This window comes from Phragmites australis, chromosome 14 (assembly GCF_958298935.1).
Source record: "Phragmites australis chromosome 14, lpPhrAust1.1, whole genome shotgun sequence".
NCBI classification, from domain to species: domain Eukaryota; kingdom Viridiplantae; phylum Streptophyta; class Magnoliopsida; order Poales; family Poaceae; genus Phragmites; species Phragmites australis.
Window position 1 is genome coordinate 15,849,466 of NC_084934.1, and position 21,887 is coordinate 15,871,352.

The window sequence follows — 21,887 nt, forward strand, 5'->3', positions numbered from 1 at the left end:
GTGCGGCATACTGCGCAGGCGCACACGGAGTCACGGACCAGGACGCGCCGACGCAGCCGAGTATCGGCAAAAGTCACTAACGGTATGTGACATTTTGTGATTTTTGTCAATGCGCACGATGCCAGTCCTTAGTCCTTAATCTTTGAACTTTGAGGTGACTGTAGTTCGGGATTTAATTACTAATTAGAGATCTGTCAATCGGACCTTATGTTAGCTTGGTTCCACCCTGCAAGATACAGTTTGGTTCCGTCTCTGCAGAGTTGCCTAAAGCGGTGAAGCCCGAAACCCCAGCTGCAGCGACAGCAAGCTGAACCTGCAAGGTATTACCCTCTTTCTCTACCCATTTTGTCCGTCACTACCACAGAGAAGGTCATTTGCACCTCTTCTTCGCTGTCAGTTAAAAATAACTGAGTCAACAAAAACTTGATTAACACTGCCGGTTAATAACACGAACCGACAGTGATATTCAAATTATCACTACCGGTTTCATAACTAGAACCAGTAGTAATATTAGTTCATAAAAAATATGATTTTAATGATTGACAGTGATAATAAGTATCACTATCGGTTGTATTTAAGAACCGGCACTGAAATACAAAAATACGTACGCCTTCACGCGTGCGCCTGCTCGACTTTTCCCAGTGCCTTTAAATGTTACTCTCACATTCGACTGTCTCGCTCGCTCTCGCTCTCACCCTCTCTCCTTCCATCGCCATTGTCACTACTGCTGACTCCACCGCCGCGGCCACCACCACCTTCTGCTGACATGCCTCTCACACCCGCGTCATCGTCCAAGGAGGAGGAGGAGGCCTCCCCAATGCAGTCGTCAGACGAGGCACCAATGACTTCGGACTCTTGTGACTCAGCGGGGTCCCCCTCCGAGGACGAGGTGTGGGACTTCTTCATCGACGAGCCTAAGGCAAAGAAGCCACGATTGAGCTCATCTGAGGAGGTGGAGGAGAAGGCCTGCGATGACTTTGGCGAAGGCGAAGGCGATGACTTCAGTGATGGCGACAGCGATGATGCCGAGGATGAGGACGACGACTTCTTCGTCTTCGTGGCTAACAGCCAGTAGTCACGCATATTTAGGGTTTTTACGTGCACAGGTTTAGGGTTTTTTGCACGCAACCATGCATGATGTTAGCTTTTGGTATACAATAATGGGTCAGTGTGATATAAACTCTAATATTATGGTGATTAGTAAAATAAATCTCGGTTAAATTAACGCTTGAATGCTTAAATTTTTATTTGTTTGTCCTAGATTAAGTATTACTACCGATTCGTAGCTAGAACCAACAGTGGCAGTGATAAGTACATAAATAGGTATAATAGGCTCAAGAATCGACAATGATAGCTTGTAGCACTGCCGGTTCATATTACGAACCAGCAGTGATATATACCATCACTATTGGTTCTATAACTGGCAGTGATAATTATGGATTATCTCTACCATTTATTCACTATCAGTTCAAAAATAGCAATAATACAATTTTTAACTAATAGTGATAACCTTTTTTTAAGTAGTACGTGTTGATTAATCAAGTTTCGTAGTAGTGTGTGTTGATTAATCAAGCGCCTCTATAATATGGGCCATCGTCGTGTGCAATTGAACATGTAATTTTCTTGTAAGACCAACGGGTACTCTTATTTAAACAATATGTATTATATTTTGTTTAATTATAACTTTAATTTTATTAAACTTGTAATGTAATGTATATGGCATATGCTATACTAGAACAAGCACATCTTTTCAAAATTTTCTAGACTAGCCACCAATGCTCCACTTCTGCGGCTGCTCCTCCTGCTTCCCCCTGCCCTCCGGGAGCACCTCTCGGCGAGCCACCGGCCAAAGGATGCTGGCGTCCGGGAGCTCCACCCGTTCGTTCCGGTGCCCGGGCTGGGCTGCAGCGACCTAGAGGCGCGGCTCACCGAGGCGTGCCGCCCGTCGGTGCTGTGTTGCGGCGCGATGAAGGGGAAGGGATGGTTATAGCTGTGGAAGAACGCTTCAGACATGCTGGCCCACAACTACGTGCAGTGAGTGCTTCGAGGAGCAGATGCGCCTCCTCTACAACCCTCAACGACTATCGGAACCTGCGGCTGGCGTCGGACGCGCGTCCCCAACTTAGGCGCCGCGAGACGGTTCCACGACAAGAACCCTCTTCACCCGTACGTGATCCCAACAAATCCATAGAGATCGATCAGATGCGGTATATTTGGATGCCATGCTCATATGAATCAAGCTTACCCCGCCCGATGCCACTCTACACATGATTCAGCCTTCGTAAAAAAAAGAAAATGTGCACTGTACTAAAAGTTGCTACTATGTTTGGTAAGCTCTGCAGAAAACAGGGCCTTGACAAGGTCAGAGAGGCCCTTGAAAGGTTCGGATACCGCTACGTAGATACCCTGTTCGGAGCTCCTTACGAGTGGCGCCACGCTCCTCCACTGTCCGCCCAGCCGTCTCAACTTTACTAGCGCTACTTTCAACAGTTCAAGCGTTGTGACTATCTTCTGTTGGAATATTGTCGAATATGTGTATAAAATCAGTTACAGGAAGATTTAAATTGTAATTGGGTGGAATTAAAAATAAAGTTGTAGTTAGATTTCTATTTTCATGCATATAAATATTGTGCATCACCATGTAACCACATCGATGAAAACAGATGAATATTGAGAGAAGCGTCCGTAGTTATTCCCTGATAATTCAGTTAAGATAGGTGAGGTTAAAGTCAAGATAGTCGAACCTCGTTAAAAAATATTATATTTTGGTGTTGATCTTATCGATCTTGGTGATATTTTCGTTAAAACCCTAACAAGTCACGTGATTCTTCTCAACGAAATACACACGTGTGCGATTCGTGATACTTGAACTCAGAACCTCTCAACTTGTGCAACACGTCATTATCATTCTAATACATAAGTACTAGTGATAACAATAGGATATGATTTCTTTTTTATCCTAATTTTCTAAAACTTTGTTATAATTATTTAGGCATTTAAATAACTTCAAATTATAAAGTTTTTAACTATAAAGTTGTAGATCTCATCAAGGGTTATAATTTTTATATAAAGTTTATTCTCATATCCCCTTTGCTCTGCCGCCTGGAGGGTATAGTACAATGTTTAGGAATTCAAAATCCCCCTCCAGCCAGCAGAACAGATGTCCTGCTTTTAGAATGAAAAAATTATGATTTTTTTAAGATAAACTATCATCCGTTATCACTGCCGGTTTATTGCTGGAACCGGCAGTGATAGTCAAGTTTCAATTCTCATTTAGATTGCCGAATCTCATTAGAAACATGGTGTCTTGGTGTGTTGATATTTTCGATTTTGATGATGCTTCCGCTAAAATTCTAACTAGTGGTATCAAAGCTTAAGGTCAGCAAATCCAGAACATTAGATATTGATGATGAGAGAGCATGACTTAAAAATTGGAGTGGCACCCACCTATTAAGCTGGTTTTTTAGATTAAGTTAGTTTAATACCTTGATTGTGGCTCTGATTAGACATGTGTGTTTAGCAGGCCATTGAGACCTGATCTGAGGGTGTCAACTTATGAGTATAGCGAGGTGAGTCACGCTATTTCGCACCCTAACATCTTGAACACAGCTTCGGAGGAATGGTCGCGCTCGAGTTTGTCAGGGACGCCCCGTTGGCATCAAGCACCTCATCCTGGTCGTGACTACACTCTCCGTAGGGTTCCTGCAACAGCTATCAAAGATGATCTACGTCCTGGCTACCGAATCGTCTTTGAGGACGCTGTGGAGGAGTCTTGAAGCTGCCATCGTGGATTTGCCGTTCCCCAAGTGTTCGGGCACAAGCCACTTCTGATCACCAAGCAAATTAAGGAACTACTCTGCGTATGGCATGGAAGATTTCCTCGCCGCCAGCATCGAGCCTCGCAGAAGACAGATGATCCTGAAGGTGCGCTACTTCGAAGTACCCATGGTGCCCATGGCATGCTTCAACGGAGTGGGCAATAGGACGCCACAGCAATTGGCGTTCTGGGAGAGTGACTACGATGTCGCCCCAGAAAATGTGTATGGGGATGGAGATGGGTTTGTCAATTTGATCAGCATGTCGGCGTTTGATGAGAAGATGGGTCAGGAGTCCAGGACAGAAAAAGCAATTCAAGTCCATCAAGATTCGTAAGGCTCGGCACAGTGAACTTGTTATGTATGGATGAATGGGCGTTAAAGGTCGTCCAAGAAATTCTTGAAGAGAATCGGATTTCTTCGTAGACTCACCTGACTTTTACTGTACGCAATAGTCAGATACTCTATATACTTATGTGCGAATGATTTCACTGGCCTACATACTCGTGATTCTCTTAATAAAATGTTAGCAGAATCGAGCACGAAATATTATACGGTGAGAGTGTCGCAGAAGAAATTATTGTAGGATTCGATTAAAACAAAAATTGTTGCAGGAAAGGTGCGTTAAGCAATTTTCTGATTAAAAGAATTTCCAATTTAAAAATTATAAAATATACATATTCACAAAGAATATATAGAGATACATCAGCATTTCAGTAGCATAAATAGAAGACTTTACACTACCTATATCTTAAACATCATTAACATTGCAATCAAACAAAACAGGTAGGATAGAACTTGTTAGGGTTTTAACGAAAGTATTACTAGGATCATCAAGCCAAGTACAAGATCAACACATAAGACACGATGTTTTTTAACGAGGTTTGGTCAAGTTGCCTACATCCTCGGGACATAACTACGGGCGCTCCTCCCCAATCATTTCAGTCTTGCTATTGGTTACAGCGGTGGTGCCTTCTATTTAAAGGCTCAGAATTAGGAGTTCGACTACAAATATAATCCTAGTCTCACACAATTACAACTCAAGTCTATTTGTAACCTACCATATACACATATTCAACACATATTCCAACAAACTCCACCATGACGAATATGCACGCCAACTTGAGTCCACCATGTATGAACCTCCGTGTACCTAGACTTGAGCCATCTATCTCCACTGCTCATTTTGAATAGTCCGACGAGGATGCCTCGCCGCCAGGAACGTATTCCGCAAAATTTGCAGCACCCATCTCCATGACTTCACCTTTCAGCTTGTACTAATGACCTCGCGTCTTCTCACCTATCATCACAGTCTTGCCATCCTACATCATATTCAAGGTCTTCTTATCTGATATCGCCTGATCCAGCTAACCTTCTCCATGCAGAAGTCCAAGTGATATTAGATTCTTCCTAAGTCCCGGCACATGCTGCACACCCTCAAGTAGCACTTCTTGTCCATCATACATCTTCAGTTTAATATTGTCGACTCCCATAACATGGTAACCTGTGTCATCTCCCAAGCGAGAAAGACCAATATCACCTTCAGAGTATGAAGAGAACCACTCCTTGTTTGATGTTGCATGATATGAACTTGCCGAATCTAACAGCCATACTTCACCACAAGACTTTTCTCTTGATAGCACGAGAAGGTCACCATCGCTATCCGAGTCATCTTTCTTAGAAACCACAATATTTTCCACGCCCTTCTTCATTTCTGGACAATCTTCCTTACATGTCCCCAATCCTTGCATTTATAGCACTGTGGCCACTTCTTCTTCTTTTTCTTGTCAGTCTCCCTCCCTTGATCACCTTTGAGGAAAAAAGCATCTACAGATGAACTCTCACTAGCATTGTTCTTCCCCCTTTGTTTATGAGCAAATAATGCCACAAGAATATCATCCACTTTGAGCCTCTTTACCATATGTTAGTGTTGTGACCAAGTGCTCATAAGACCTTGGCAAGGAACATAGAAGAATAATTGCCTTGTCTTCATCATCAATTGTCACCTCCACCTTCACAAGATCAGTGACAACTTGATTAAAGACGTTTACGTGCTCAGCAAGATCTGACCCCTCCTGCATCTTCAGCCCATACAGTTTTTGCTTCAGATACAGCTTCTGAGTCAATATCTTGGACATGAATTGATCATCCAATTTATCCCAAATCTTCTTATGTGATGTTTCATCTATGACATGGTACATGATTTGATCGGAGAGATACAACCTTATTGTCACCGCCGCTTGTGCTTGCATCTCCTCCCACTTGTCATCATCTACCTTGGCAGGCTTCTTGTCGCTAAGAGCTTTCAGGATCCCCTGTTGCGCCAGTAAGTCCTTGACTCTCGTCTGCCAAATCCCAAAGTTGCTAGTCCTGTCAAATCTCGTCACCTCGAATTTGGACACCATCGACGCCATCTGCCTATTGCCGCAAACCGCTGAATCCCGCTCACGTGTACCTCACGTGTGCTGAACGTGCCTCCGCACGTGCCGCTCTCGAGCCCCATCGACAACCACGCCGCTTGCACATGATGAAGTTGACCCGCTCGATCACCGCCCGTCGTTCGCCGTCAACCACCACAAGCAACAGTTCACAAATAGCTCAATTGCAATTCTCCCGCAATCCCGTGAACTTCTGTTTCTTTGGGTTTTTTTTTTCTCTGCGCTCTATTGCACTCATGGCTTCTCGCTCGTATGCTTGTATTTATTTCCTAGGCCGCATCACAATACCGATCCGAGCAGGAAATTAGATCAACTCCTGTACGCACACGAATCGGTCTCCTGTGCTCGTACGCCGGTAGTAGTCGGACTCAGCCTTTGAACCAATCTGCTCGACACGTCAAACACCCTACGGGACCCACTGAATGCTACACGGGACCCACGCCTCCACGCGAGACCTTCGACGCCCGTCCGAGTCGGCTGCCAGTGCCCTCCACACGCCTGCTTCTCGCACGCTCCCCCAGCTTGGGCCTCATCCATGAGCATCTCCCCACGTGTCAACTCCCATGCGGACGCCCCAGCCGAGCCGTCGCCAGTGCTGCGCTCACCCTCTGGCCGAGCAGCCGAGACGAGCGCCTCCAGCACCAGACCGAGTTGTCTGCGTGCCGACTCCTGCCCAGCCTCATGGCGCTTCGCACTGCAACGCGATTAATCCCCGCCATCGCACGTCTCCAGCTGAGTCCAATCCGCCAAACATGCAGCTGCATTTTTTTATTCCATAATCACATGCATGCACGTCACGTCAATGGCCATGCAACATACATACTTGATTTTAATCCAAGTAGTCCTATGCATGTATGACTGCTGCATATGACTGCATGCATCTTTTTTCTATGAGAAAATCTACGATTCGCCATTGAATAACTACTGATTCTATAATCCGCCATCGAATAAATTCTGTTTACTTCTATACCATCGAATAAATATTTCAGTTCCTTATATGCCATCGGCTTCTGATACTGCCCTCCGCTATACTGTTCATGAACAGTACCCGAGAATAAAAAAGGTCACAAAAAATATGTCGATTTTTGTGCACGCTCTATAATTCATAATCAACCCATTTTAACTGTATTCACCTAAAAATACTGTGCAAAATTCAAACTAAAATTTCTCAAAATGAGCTACTTTTGTAATACTGTGTATTACAAAGAACTAATTTTTTCACCGTGGGAGATAATTTTAGAAATTATTACATCACATTAGAGGAATATTAGTAAATTTTCTCAGATTTTTTGTAAATTTTTATGAGGCTTAAAAATTGCAAGAAGTTACAAAAGTAGTACATTTTGAAGAATTTTAGTTTGAATTCTATACAGTATTTTTAGGTGAATACAGTTAAAACGGGTTGATTATGAATTATAGAGCATGCACAAAAATCGACATATTTTTTGTGACTTTTTTTATTCACGGTACTGTTCATACTGTTCATGAACAGTGCAGCGGAGGGTAGTATGGGAAGCCGATGGCATATAAGGAACTGAAACATTTATTCGATGGTATAGAAGTAAACAGAATTAATTCGATGGCGGATTGTAGAATCAGTAGTTATTCGATGTTAAATCGTAGATTTTCTCTTTTTTTTATTCACCAATGCTTGAGACCGTTGCATGTAGATCCCGACCCCACCTGCCACTCCACACGCGTGTTCAGGCCATAAGGAAGCGTCCACTCGGCCACACCCCCTTCGCAACTCCTGAACACCTTCACAACTTCCGAAGTCCACCATGGCTTTCATCATCGCTGTCGCTGCTCCACCTTGAGCAAACAACAGTCGCTCCAATCTGGATTGACCGCCCGTCAATCAGATCGTAAGTTGGAGCCGCCGCCTTGTCCGCGACATCTTCCAGTCGCACTGTCAAACCTGGCCATCACGTCTGACCGACCCCTATCGAACAATAGCCACCAGCCGCCATCAACCCGATCTCCACGTCTGGATGGATCCCTGTTGATGCAGCACATCGGACAGTTCGAACCACCACACTCGAAGTGTCCAAATCCACCGATCGAGTCATTGATCGCCGCCATGCTCCACCTTGCGTCGTCCTTCCCCAGACTTGTGCAACCCTTGCGCAATGTGGAACATATCCACGTGTCTTCCCTTGATCTTTATTCATGGCTCTGGTACCACTTGTTAGGGTTTTAGCGGAAACATCACCAGGATCATCAAGCCAAGCACAAGATCAACACACAAAATACGATGTTTTTTAACGAGGTTTGGCCAAGTTGCCTACATCCTCGGGGCATGACTACAGGCGCTCCTCCCCAACTGTTTCAATCTTCATTGGTTACAAAGGTGGTGCTTCTATTTAAAGACCCGGAATTAGGAGTTTGACTACAACTCTAATACTAGTCACACTCAATTACAACTCAAGACTATTTGTTACCTACCATGTACATATATTCAACACATATTCCAACAGAACTAGCAACATTGCTAATGTTATTGTTTAATATTATAGTGCTCTCAGATGCAGGTCCTCGACTAGGTGTGACAGTTACAATATAAAATTTAGAGGTTTTAGCAACACATTTTAATACCAAGATTAATAACAATATTATCAAGTAGCAAGTGACCAAACTACAACAATTAAATCAACCCTAAAACAGGATATTATGCCATAACAGGAGTAAACAATGGAGAAAATTCCTTATTTTCTATCTAAATATAAGGTAATTCCCTATGTGTCATCCTATGAAATAAACTTTTTTATTTTCCACTGCTTCTAAGTTTTATTTCTTCCTCACCACTACCGTTCATTTGACCTATAGACAAGACATATTTGCTCTTTGAGAGGACAACAGTGGCCTTGTGTGTGGCTGCAAACAGCGAATGGTGGCGGGACTCAAGCCATAAACCCCTCCCAGAAGCAAGAGCGGACGGAAGGGGAAGGCCCCGAGGGCAAGGAGGGGGGTTGTGCAGGGGACCGCATCCCCATCACGGGTGTCCACACTGGCACTATGACCCCACCGTCATTCGCCACCGGTAACCATGCCTGATGCTGTCATCCTCCTCCCTAAGGGTAAATTTGTCTTTTCTATGGGTCAAATAGACGGTAATGTGACGGAGGAATGAAAATTAGAAGCAGTAGCAAATAAGGAAGTTCATTTCATGGGATGGCACGGGAGAAATTACCTTATCTTCCGATGGCAAATAAAAAATCTTCTCTAAACTATCAAGGCGATTAAATAATCAATAGAGATATTAATCCAACAAGAACCCTAGAATTTCATCCAAATTGTCATGCTATTGTCGTGTTGAGACCTTATCAACTCATGACATGTTGAGACCCTATAATTTCATCCTAACACTAGAACTAATAATAATTAATGTGTCTAATAATTTATTGCCTCTAATAAAAAAATACATGATGTTTTGGACATGACACGGTCTTCAGTATGTATATTTGATCATTATTTTATATTAGAATATATGAACAAATTTAATACATTTATGGGATTATAAAAGTATTTTCCAAGATAAATCTATACATATGATTTTTCATGTTTTCAAAAATAAATATTTTTTAAATTTATGAATGGTTAAAGTTACAAAAGTTTGTGACCAGCGGTGGTGATGGTGCTGGTTCGGGCATTCCTCTACTGCCTTGATTAGTGATATGGTGGTATTGTGATGTTCCTAGTGACCGTCGTTCCTGGCGGAGTGTTTTGTGGTCGCGCCCTTCGTGATGCAGTGTTGGTGTTCCAGTTGATGTCCACCTTGGTCCTGTGTTGATACTTGATACTATGAGATGTACGTCTGCTTCTCGGGCTGCTGTTGAGGACGATCTCCTACAATGACAGTAGCAGCTCTAGTATCTTCGTTGACCTCCCACCATCACTCCTCATACAATATAAATTGATTATTTGCCACTCAAAAGATTGACCCTTTGATTATGATGCACTCATGTTAATGCAATATGGGACCATCTGAGTCAATGATTGTAGATCAAAGTGGCAAATAAGCAAAGCCACTTCTTGACGGTGGCAAAAAATCAATTGGTTTCCTTGGACATGAGCGGCTGAGTAGGCTTTCTGGGATAGGATGATCTTCGTTCACTTGACCCTTTTGCACGCAGGCAATATGTGTGTTATGAGTTACCCGTTGCCTTACTTGGTTTATTTAATCTTGCAATCTGCTATTCATATTGAATTAGGTGTGATTGCATGATTGTGGGTGGAATTTACTTGCTCGATGATAGCGGGTTAGTGCGGCTTAGTGTGACAGTCTGTTGCTCTACCTAGGATTTTAGTGTGCTCTTGATACTAGCATTGAACAATTACTTGCTTAGAATTGCTTTAATATTGTTCATTAAATTGCAGTTGAGATTACCTATTAATTCTCTTAATTAATTCAGCTTTTGTTCTAGGCAATCAATTGTGTTTTTAAAACCTTAATTAGGTAAAACTTGAAGATTGTAACACCTGCCTAGGATCGAAGATAGCCATAAGGCGTTGGAAGGCTACATTTAGTAGTAACTCGCATACTGAGAGCAACTTTGATAAAACAATCATGTAGTTAATGGTTTCTGCCTATGTTGTTTAATTGCCATGTTTAATGATGCTTTGAACATGAGTAACTTAATTCTTTTAATTAAAGCCTATGAAATGCTCTTTCTCATGTATGTATTGTCTACGGATGGCAATTATTGTGCTCAAATAATCATTATATTTGGATTTAATTATTTAAATAAAGATAGAAGCTTGTCCCTTATTTCACCCAAACTATAACATAAATCTTGACATCAAGACCATCTTATTTCCGTGGACAACCAAAATTATCACAAGTCCATCACACTTACTATTCAGGGATCAAGGAGCAAATTAAAGGAATATATGAATCTACAGCAGCAGCAACCTCTAAAAAATTCCATGATGACCAAATTAAAAAACAACTGCATTTTTATATCTAACATGAACACAAAATTGTACAAACAAGGTAGCTGCCTCTAACTAGGAAAAGTGCAAAAGATTTTATAGGGGTGGACCAGTGTGTGACTAGAACTAGAAATTAACTAGAGAATTATATGTGCAGCTTTCCTTCAGAAAGTTTAGAATAGTTGCTTGTAAACCTTTATTCCCAGTGTCATTATTAACCAACAACTGAGCAACATGTTCTCCAGCGCATGGCAATCAATTCTTTGCCGGTTGCTCTGACGCCTTATCTGTCGGCACCTCAGTTGCCACTGGGGGAGATGCGGTGGCGAAGTTGTCGCTCAACGCAGCCATCTTGCCACCAGCCATCTTCTTTTTGGCCTCTCTACTGCCTACTGCTTATCTTTGTTGACATCCTTCTTATTGTCCTTCTTGGCATCTTTGTTGCCCTTGTCGCCCTCCTTCTTCTCGTCCTCCTTGGCGGGCGGTGGTGGCACCATGTGCGGTGGCGGTTTTTGCTTGAGATTCATGAGGACTTGGCGCATGGAGAGGTTGGTTGCCTTGCCTGGCTTGGGGCCCTGCACCACCATGATGTTGGGCTTCCTATCTTGCTCCTTCCTCTTGCCCCTCTTCTCTAGCCCCAAGATCTCTTGCGGCACCAGCTCCACGATTGCCTTATAGTATTGTAGATTCGCTTCCTTGTGGAACCTCTCTTGGTCCGTGAAAGGACTGGTGAAGTCCTAAGAGGGGGTGAATTAGAACACTTAAAACTCATCGGCTCTAAAAATTTCACAAGATAAACCTATATCAATTTCTATCTAAATGTACTCTAGGTTCATCTAGTGTGTCTACTATACTGTTCAAAGATTTACAACCTATAGTCAAACCTAGAAAACTACTCTATGAAGGTAAACATACAAGGATAGATTGCAAGAAGTAAATGTGGAAACGTAAAGAGTATAGAGAGAGCAAACTCGGCACAAGAGATTTTTATCTCGTAGTATCGATGGTATAAACACCACCCCTAGTCTACATTGGAGTAGCCACCTAGGCTATAGCTCCCGGATGGCACCCAGGCACGACCCTTGAGCCACTTAGGCCTTAAGTAGGTTGAGCCACCAAGCCACTAAGGCAAGACCCCACCGCAAGCCTCTCTTCCAGTCGCTTGCCGTCGTCTTCACTTTGGAGCTTGAGTTACCAAGACAAGGGTCTCTGCATTCCTGTACAAGATTCTTGTCGCCACTCTACACCAAGTCGGATGGTAAACAAGCTTGAGCCACTAAGGCCCAAGGTATTGGTGAGTCACTAAGACTCTAAGGCGTCGGCGTACCTCTCAGTACAAGCTAGGATCACTCCTTGATCCCTTTTCTAGGAACTAATCACTTCTTAATCTTGTGCTTAATTGCCTTGGATGATCACTTTTAGTACTTTAGTGGCTTGAATATCTTATCAAGTGTCTTTGAGCTTCTCTAGACTCCAACTCATTCAAATGGCCGAATGAAGGGGTATTTATACTCTCAACCCCACGGACTAGTCGTTACCCAATGGTTTAACTTTTCTGTATACGTCGGATGATACAGTGTAAACAGATTGTACTCACATGACCATCCGACGCGTACATCCTCCACAAACTAGCCGTTGGAACCTCACTCAAAACCATTCTGAACACCGGATATTCCGGTGTGATCACCAGCTTCGTCGCCGGACCATCCGACATATATACTCGAGCCAAACCGTGCCACTTCTCTCTATGCAAAATACTCCGGCATAACCAATTTTTATCGTCGACCATGTAGGGAAAATGGCCTTATCAGGCCATATTTGTGATTTTGGTGACTAATGACAACATAGTCAATGAGACTAACATGTTTGCCAAGAACATATGTTAGTAAGTCTCATAGATTTTATACATGAAGAAGTCACCGAAGCCGGGACAAAGTTTGGTTGAATTGGAAAAAGTCTCTGGAGAAATGAACTCACCGGATGGTCCAGTATTCACATAGATGAACACACCAAAGCATTGTGTCCAAAGACATTTGACCTCACTGGAAGGTCCGGTGCCAAGTGTTTGCTAAACACCGGAATATTTCCTAGTGACACGTGTGCAAAATAGACACAAGTGCTACGCCAGATGGTCCGATGCTATGGAAGTGCACACAACGGACAATGAACAGTGCAAGGAGGAAGAAGAAGCAGAAGACCTCACCGGATAGTCCGGGGATGAAGCAAGAGTACAGCGGACAAATACATCGGACAATGAATAGTACAAAGAGGAAGGTGAAGCTCAAGCCATCGAATGGTCTGGTGATGAAGTCATGTGTACACTGGAGCATATTTTTCAGAGAGGGTTGCATTTGGCTCAGATGGCTGAGGATTGCTCATCGGATAGTCTGGTGATGAATTGATAAGCACCGGAGAAGTCACCGGAGCAATTTACACAGAGAAGATGTTGGCTCAGATAGCTAAGGTATACTCACCGGAATGTCCGATGATGATGTTGCAGTATACACCGGAGTGTCTGGTGTTCACAGTGGCTTGAGTGGGGTTTCAACGGGTAGTTTTTTAGAGTATACTCACCGGATGGTCCGGTGTTAGTACTATTGTTCTCACCAGATCATCCAGTGTTAACAGCTTTTCAGAGCCGTTAGGTCAACGGCTAGTGCGCAGGTTTGAGGCTATAAATACCCCTCCACTTAGTCATTTGAGGTAGCTGGAGTCCAGAGAAGTTCATATACACCTGAGAAGACATTCAAACCACCAAAGTGCTTAAAGTGATCATCCAAGGTAAATTAAGCACAAGATTAGAGAGTGATTAGTGCTTATAGGCCTAGGGAGTGTTTTGCTAGGTGATTGTTGCCTAGAGAGTGGATCAAGAAGTAATCCAAGCTTGTACCAAGTAGTACGTCGGTGCCTTAGACTCTTGGTGACTCGTCGGTATCTTGAGCCGGAGTTGCTTAAGCTTGTTGACCCTCCGACTTGGTGTGGAGCAGAGACGAGAAGCATGTACGAGGACGCAGAGACCCTTGCCTTGGTGGCTCAAGCTCCGAAGTGATCACGGCGGCTAGGAACCGAAAGAGAGGCTAGTGGTGAGACCTTACCTTGGTGGCTTGGTGGCTCATCCGGGTGGAGGCCATGTCTTTGTCACTTGGTGACTCAAGAGCTATAACTGGGTGCCAATTGGGAGCATATCCTTTGTTGAGCTCCAACATGGACTAGGGGTGGCATTCATGCCATTGATACCACGGGAAAAAATCCTTATGCCGAGTTTGCTCTCTCTATCTTATTTACACTTTCGCATTTACTTATTTGCAATTTACCTTCTTAGATAGGTTGCAAGCACTTCGATCAGTAAAGTAGACATACTAGATAAACCTAAAGCACATATAGATAGAAATTGATATTGGTTTATCTTGTGTTGTTTTTCGAGCCAAAATAGATCTAAGTGTCCTAATTCACCCCCCCCCCCTCTTAGGACGTCACCGATCCCTTCAAGTAGTACCAAAGTCTCATTCTCTTGATAGGATTAACATCCTAGAGCTATGACGTCCGGGGTTAGGATGAATTCCTATAGTGCTCCACTTTTCGATGGCATAAATTTCCTGCGTTAAAAAATTCTAATGTCTTGTTATTTGCAAGCTAGAGGCTGATGAGGCAACGTATCACCAACCAGGAGAGGCAATTAGATACATTGACAAAGAGTATCCTTTTTATCATCTATATGTGTTGATCCATTTAATCATTCTCTCACCAATGCACGTGATATTTGGAATAGTCTCATTGAAATACATGAAGGTACAAAGGATGTGCGCAATGAAAGATATCTTGTGCTTGTTACTAAGATTAATGGCATCAAGCAACTACCCCATGAAAGTGCTAATGACATGTACTCACGTTTGAATATTCTTGTTAATAAGATCAATGGATTAAGTTTGACGCCAATTGAAGATGATCAAGTGGTGAGAAGAATACTTCAAGCTCTTCTTCCAAAGTACAAGTTGATCGTCTCTATCATCTACAACAACAATGACATCAAGAAGATGACTCTAAGTTAAGTGCTCGGCAAGATCACCGCCCATGAGATGACAATGAACATGGGGGTAGAAACTTCTTCCTCATCCAACACCAGGAACCTTGCTCTCACAAGAAAGAAAGCTCAATGTCAACATATGAAGGCAAAGATGAGGAGACAAGAGCAAGAGTCAAGCTCAAGTGAAGATAATGAAGAAAGCTATGAAGAAGATGAGCAAAGCACCTCAAGCGATAAAGAGATAGATCCCGAAGTCACCAAGCTCATCTCATAAGTGGAGATGAGCATCAAGAAGATCAATGCCAAGATTAATCACCCAATATCCATGAAGGATTTGGTAAAAACAATTGATCATATCAAGAAGGAGAAGAAAAAGACTAAGAACAAGAGAGAGACAAGGGGAAGAGCCAAGGTATTTGCAAGCATAGAAACATGGATGAGCAACGATGAAGAATCAAGCTCAAGTGATGAAAGCTTCACCGTCCCATCCAAACAAATTTGTTCCTCAATGTCATCATCACACAAGTCATCTCGTAAGCCATCTCATAAGTGTCTTATGGCCAAAGGTATGAATAGCTATGTAAGTAATTATGAATCTGATGAGGATTCTCCTTTCTATGATGAAGTCCTTGATTTGATCAATGAGCAACAAAGGGCCCTTAAAAACAATCTAAAGAGCTTAAGAAATTCAATGCACTTAATGACATTCGTGCTACCTTTGTTTCTAATTATGAACAATTATTGTGCAAATTCAATTTGCTGAACAAAGAGCATGAAGAGCTTAAGGCTAAATTTGAGTGCATTGAATCTCAAACTAAGGTCCCTTTGAAGCAATCTATTTCTCTTTTTAATTACAATTATAAGGTAGATGCTTCCACTTCTTATGATGATTTATATGCTTTATCTAGCTCACCCCTTTGTAATGAGATTTGTGTTGAGAATGTTGTTGTAGAACAATCTAATGAACTCATTGCACAAGATAATGATGAGCTTAAGCAAGAAGTAAAGAAGCTCAATGAGGACTTAGCGAGATTGAAGGGCAAAGGACATGTCCAGCCTCCTCAAGATAATCGTGCTTTTATGGTCAAGAAGCTTGTGAAGGAGTCAACCGTGACATACTTTAAATGCTATCAAGAAGGCAACAAGTCCTTCCAATACAAGCAAGTGAAGAAGGAGATCAAGGAGAAGAATAAGATGACGAACCTCTCCAATAAGATCTTCAACCTCTACACCAAGCTCAACTACAAGAACAAGATCAAAAACAATCACTACAAGCTCAAGAAGAAGAACAATGATAAGGTGGTTGCACATATAGTTGGGAGAAAGAACTGAGGGTAGAACTAACCCATTTGGGTGCCCAAGAAAGTCATCACCAATATGAAGGGGTCACAATCGGTTTGGATTCCAAAGAAGACTTGAAGCCCCGAAGCGGCTATGGGGATTTGGAGACTTAGCTCACAAGATGAAGTAAAAGTTCATGCAAAGAAGCTAAGTGTATAAGATTGGGCGTATTGATGAAGATCATGAACATCATATACCCAAATCCCCATCCAAAGGTAGAAGAGGTAATGAAGCTAGATGCAAAATTCCTTCATTTGTCGTAGCTCTTTTTACCTCATCTAGGATTGCATGTGCTTATGTCAATTTATTGCAATGTCTAGTGTAAGTCTCATATGGTAGGTTGCTTATTTCTCTCTTATTTATGAGAAGCCTATATGGTTTATTAGTGGTAGGGTTCTTTTATGGCACTAATTTTACAATTGATATCTTTTATGTGCCATGATCCAATGTATAGGATAAAATCCCCATTGTTATCAATAACAAGTGCATATATCTCACAAGTATTCAACACTTATATACACTTATTTAGGGGGGGTATATCCTATAGGCTGTGATTTTGAGACTAACATATGTTGCTAGTGACATCTTTTGTAGTCTCATGGAGAAATCAACATGTCCTCGGAGGTATGCAATGCTCAAACGCTTCAATTTGTATCATTATCAAATCTTTGTTCATTTAAGCTACCTCCATGCATAATATAGCTTAAACTTCCTATCTTGTCATATTGATTAGTTGTGCACATATTTTATTCTCATCATATGTATGCACACATATAGGGGGAGTTTAATCTATATTATGTGAATTTCATAAATTGTGACCCATGTGCTTTCATAGCTTACAATTGGTATCATACCCTACAATTGGTATCATTCATTTGTAGTGATATCCATTCAATTGGTATACTTTCAATTGGATCATGATTTGTGAACCTCTCTTCCATGTGCTCTAATATTTTTCCCTTCGAGTTCAACATGTGCATATAATCCTTTTTTGGGATTGTTGACAAAGAGGGAGAATGTGGACGAACAAAGCAAGAAACAAGTAACAAAGTAAGGGAGATTGTAGCAACAAGCAAGATAGTCTAGGAATACCAAAGTTGATAAAAGGAGAGAAGAAGAAGATGCTAGAAGCAACATAAGGCGCCTAGATCGACAAAAGAAAAGCTCTTGCATAGGTCGATAAAGGGAGATAGTGGCAATGGAGTAAAGGGAAGTCACAACAAAGGGAGACTAATTGATAAGAATATGCTCTAAGTAATATCGTAAGACTTTATGCTCATTTATGATCCTTAATTTTGGTATCATTTGTTATTTGTCATTTGCTTTGGTTGTGTAGTCATCAATCACCAAAAATGGGGAGATTGTAGGGAAAATGGCTTTATTAGGCCATGTTTGAGATTTTGGTGATTAATGATAATATAGTTAATGGGACTAACATGTTTGCCAATAATATATATTAGTAGGTCTCATTGATGCAATACATGAAGAAGCCACCGAAGCCGGGACAAAGTTTGGTTGAATTGGAAAATATCCCAGGAGAAATGAACTCACCGGATGGTTAGGTATTCACATAGATGAACACACAGGAGCATTGTGTCCAGAGGCATTTGACCTCAACGGAAGGTCCGGTGCCAAGTGTTTGCTAAACACTGGAATATTTTCTACTGACATGTGTGCAAAATAGACACAAATGCTACATCGGATGGTCCAATGCTATGGAAGTGCACACACCAGACAATGAACAGTGCAAGTAGAAAGAAGAAGCAGAAGACCCCACCAGATAGTCCAGTGATGAAGCAAGAGTACAACAAACAAATACACCAAACAATAAATAGTACAAAAAGGAAGCCGAAGCTCAAGCCATCAGATGGTCCGGTGATGAAGTCATGTGTACACCGGAACATATTTTTCAGAGAGGGTTGCATTTGGCTCGGATGGCTGAGGATTGCTCATCGGATAGTCCGGTGATGAATTGATAAGCACCGAAGAAGACACTAGAGTAATTTACACAGAGAAGATATTGGCTCAGATGGCTAAGGTATACTCACTGGAATGTCCGGTGATGATAGTGTCTGGTGTTCACAGTGGATTGAGTGGGGTTCCAACGGCTAGTTTGTGAGAGTATACTCACAAGATGATCCGGTGTTAGTACTACTGTTCTCATCAAATCATCCGATGTTAACAGCTTTTCAAAGCCGTTGGGTTAACGGCTAGTGCGCGGGTTTGAGGCTATAAATATTCCTCCACTCAATCATTTGAGGTAGCTGAAGTCCAGAGAAGTTCATATACACCTGAGAAGATATCCAAGCCACCAAAGTGCTTAAAGTGATCATCCAAGGCAAATTAAGCACAAGATTAGATGGTGATTAGTGCTTATAGGCCTAGAGAGTGTGTTGCTAGGTGATTACTTCCTAGAGAGTGGATCAAGGAGTGATCCAAGCTTGTACCACGTAGTACGTCGGCGCCTTGGAGTCTTGGTGACTCGCCGGTATCTTGAGCCGGAGTTGCTCAAGCTTATTGACCCTCCGACTTGGTGTGGAGCAGTGACGAAAAGCGTGTACGGGGATGCGGAGACCCTTGCCTCAGTGGCTCAAGCTCCGAAATGATCACGGCGGCTAGGAACTGGAAGAGAGGCTAGTGGTAAAACCTTGCCTTGGTGGCTCATCCAGGTGGAGACCTTGTCTTTGTGACTTGATGGCTCAACAGTCGTGACTGGGTGCCGACCAAGAGTATATCCTTTGTGGAGCTCCAACATGGACTAGAGGTGACATTCATGCCATCGATACCACGAGAAAAAAATGCTTGTGCCGAGTTTGCTCTCTCTACCTTATTTACGTTTTCGCATTTACTTATTTGCAATTTACCTTTTTAGATAGGTTGCAAGCACTTTGATCGGTAGAGTAGACACACTAGATAAACCTAGAGCACATATAGATAGAAATTAATATAGGTTTATCTTGTGTTGTTTTTAGAGCCAAGTGTCCTAATTCACCCCCCCCCCCCCTCTTAGGACATCACCGATCCGTTCAGACCATCTGGCGTGTTCAACCATGCTAAACAAACTGTTGACACCTTCTCTAGAACAAATACTCCAGTGCAACCATCTAGTGTGTACCACTCTGAACACCAAACCATTTGGCGTGTAGCTTCTTCAACTCCTTCATTTGTAAATGCTCCGGCGTGCACCATCTTCATATCGCCAGACCATTCGGTGTGTTCAAAACACCCGCGGAAAAAAACTCTGGTGAGTACAAACTCATCTGTGCTGGACCATTCGGCGTTAACATTTTTTATGTGACTTCTGCAATTCAGTCAATCTTCGTCCCAGTTACGGTGACTTCTTCATGTCTTGCATCCATGGGACCTACTAAGACATATACTTAACAAATATGTTAGTCTCATTGACTATGTTGTTATTAATCACCAAAATCACATATATGCCCTAAGAGAATCTTGTTTGCTACAATCTTCCTTTTTTGTGTGTGATTGATGACAACACAACCAAAGCAAGAGGTAAATACTAAAATATACCAATTGAAAGCCAAATGCAGAAGGCATAAAACCTTACCTACTTGCTTAGATTCATGGTAAGAACAAACAATGATAGCAATTTTACTGAAAAGATCTCATCTTTGCCGTATATTGTTCTTACCTTCATTTTATCCCCCTTTTATTGTGATCGTCATGGAGACAATTCTTCCTCTATCACCACTATCTCCCTTGATCAACCATGCAAGAGCTCCTTCTTCTCCCTCTTTGTCAACTTTGGTATCCCTAGACATCTTACTTCCTTACTTGTTCTCCCCTAGGAATGCCATCTTGCAACTTACATCTTACTTTAGTCATCAAAATTCTTTCTAATAATCTCAAAGAGGCTACAAACACAAGTTGAACTCAAAGAAAAAATGTTAGAGCACTTGGGAGAGATCTCATCCAATAAGATGATACCACTTGCAAGAATCTAAATCAAATGGTTATGTGAAAACCAATTGAAATGCAAAGAACATGGATCACAATTCATGAAAATCACATAATATAGTCTAAACTCCCTATATATGTGTGCATACATATGATGAAAGTAAAACATATGCACAACTAGATAATATGTCAAGATAGGAAGTTTAAGCCATATTATGTATAGATGTAGCTTAAATGATCAAATAAATTGATAATTATAGCAATAGATAAATAAACATTGCATACCTCTAGGGACATATAGATTACTCCATAAGACTACAATGATATCACTCGAAATACATGTTAATCTCAAAATCACAACCTATAAGATATGCTCCCCTAAATATGTGCATACAAATATCAAATATTTATGAGAGACATACACTTGTTATTGATAACAATAGGGAATTTATCATATAGATTGGACTCATGGCACATAAAGAATATCAATTGAATAAATATGTCATGTAAAGAACCAATAACTAATAAACCATGTAGGTTGCTCATGAGTTAGAGAGAAATACGAGCAACCTAACATATGATAAAGCTACACTAGGCATTGCAATAGATTGACATATGTACATGCAATCCTATACAAGACAAAGGTATTAGATGCAAAACAAAATGCATGAACAAAAAATCTAGCCGTCATTACCTCTTTTACCTTTGGATGAAGATTTTTGTATTTGATTATCATAATTTTCATTAATATATCCAATCTTGTACACCTTGCTTCTTTATTTGAACCTTCACTTCATCTCCTATGACAAGTCTCCAAATTCCCAACAACACGAGGACTTTAAATCTTCTTTGGAACCTAAATTGATTGAAACCAATAAAGAAGCACTCATCGGCGCCACTCTCTACGGAGGATGCCCTCCTCCCTCATGGCCTCCGGCGGTGGCAAGACGGGCCCATCGTCAGCCGCCCCACCGAACATGTCCTCATCGAGGCCAACACCACCTATGCCCCCGCCCACGCTGCCGTGCATCGCATCATCCATCACGTCCTCAGCGCCCATGATGTGCTCCACACCATTCACCGCATCCTCGCCGTACCAGCACGTGGTGCTGCCGTTGGAGTCCGGCGGCATGCCGAAGCCACCGTACGTGGCATCACCGTTGGAGTCTGGCGGGGTCGAAGGGGGCGGGCGGTGGCGCATCCTCTTCGTCGGCGACGGTCGTGACGGAGTCGAAGGAGGAGGACATGGTGGCTTTGCGGACCTTGGAAGGTTTTGGATCCAACAAGAGTGGAGGTGAAGGTGAGGTCGAGCAAAGCCAATTCGCCAAGTAAACGAAGGCAAGAGAGGCAGAGGAGTTCGGCTCGGTAAGGTGTTTGACCGTTATTTTCCCACACCCGTATTTTGGTGGGAAAAATTCT

At 42.2% G+C, this 21,887-nt stretch overlaps 1 protein-coding gene and 1 pseudogene across 1 annotated transcript; one reads left to right on the forward strand and one right to left on the reverse strand.

The window, feature by feature from the left end:
* The first annotated feature begins 766 nt into the window (after positions 1-766).
* Positions 767-4,241, forward strand: LOC133890263 (uncharacterized; annotated as a pseudogene).
* Positions 4,242-11,574: 7,333 nt separating this feature from the next.
* LOC133890264 (clathrin light chain 1-like) lies at positions 11,575-12,803 on the reverse strand. Its single transcript, XM_062330694.1, has 2 exons — positions 12,783-12,803; positions 11,575-11,922 (listed from the first exon to the last, which is right to left on the reverse strand). The coding sequence occupies exons 1-2, from the start codon at positions 12,801-12,803 to the stop codon at positions 11,575-11,577; spliced, it is 369 nt and encodes a 122-aa protein (XP_062186678.1).
* Between the last annotated feature and the right edge of the window lie 9,084 nt (positions 12,804-21,887).